This window comes from Etheostoma spectabile, chromosome 6, assembly GCF_008692095.1.
Source record: "Etheostoma spectabile isolate EspeVRDwgs_2016 chromosome 6, UIUC_Espe_1.0, whole genome shotgun sequence".
Lineage (NCBI taxonomy): Eukaryota > Metazoa > Chordata > Actinopteri > Perciformes > Percidae > Etheostoma > Etheostoma spectabile.
Window position 1 is genome coordinate 19,092,286 of NC_045738.1, and position 915 is coordinate 19,093,200.

The 915-nt window shown below is 40.3% G+C and overlaps 1 protein-coding gene across 2 annotated transcripts in view; it reads right to left on the reverse strand.

The window, feature by feature from the left end:
• ptpn23a (protein tyrosine phosphatase, non-receptor type 23, a) overlaps nt 1–915 on the reverse strand; it is a 24,242-nt gene that overhangs the window by 10,884 nt on the left and 12,443 nt on the right. For both annotated transcript variants that reach the window (XM_032517560.1, XM_032517561.1), the window contains exon 17: nt 113–267. In XM_032517560.1, the coding sequence (XP_032373451.1) occupies nt 113–267 (155 nt within the window). The remainder of the gene's footprint in view (nt 1–112; nt 268–915) is intronic.

Sequence of the window (915 nt, forward strand, 5' to 3'; positions counted from 1 at the left end):
CGCCCCTCGGATTGAGCCCTGCCAATGGTGAGTTCCCAGACCCAACATCTGGATGTAGGCCTGGCTTGTCAGGCTACCAATCTGCATGTTTTGTGGGGACTTCCCGTCATACCTTCATGTCTGCCCTTTCTGTGGTGACGAGGGTGGAGGTGATGTCGTCCTGCTGGATTAAGTCGCGGAGCTGTTTCTCCAAACAGCCTCTCTGCTCCCTCATTTCCTGCACCTTCCCCAGGATCCGCTTCATACACTGCAGCCCTGCTACTTCCTCTGCATGAATGTACACACACATAACATAACATTATAAGATAGAATTCAGCGTGACTGATTCGGAGTGATCCATTTAAAACATCTGTTTAGCATTTTAAATCTCATGGAAATGTCTTCTTTGCATTTGTGAAGCATTTTGTAATCAGTGTTTTCAAAAGGGCTTTTTACTGAAGTTTTACTTACATTGAGTTTATATCTAAATCCATAAGATAAGCAACATACTGGACCTATTTTTCACAACACAATGTAGCAGACACTGCTTCCCTTTACAATTAAACATCTGAAACCTTTTCAGCTCTTGAACACTTAAAGGTTTCCCAATTTTGATAATCACTTTATTGTTTAAATTATTTTTCAAGCAGAAATGCCATTTGCCAACATTACAGCTTCTCACTGGTGAGGATTTTTTTGCTTTTCTTTCTCAAATGTGATATCTTTTGGTGTTAAAGTGTTGGTCTGACAAAACACACAATTTGATGACATGTGAGCTGGTGAATTATAACACAATATATATATATTTTTTTATACTTTTCCTTCTACAGATTTCCAACCATGGTCAGAAAGCACAGGGGAGACACTGGGTTAATCCCAAAGTGAGCCCTGAGGACTAAAGATTCACCGACTTAATTGATCTCAGGTGCTAAGTGA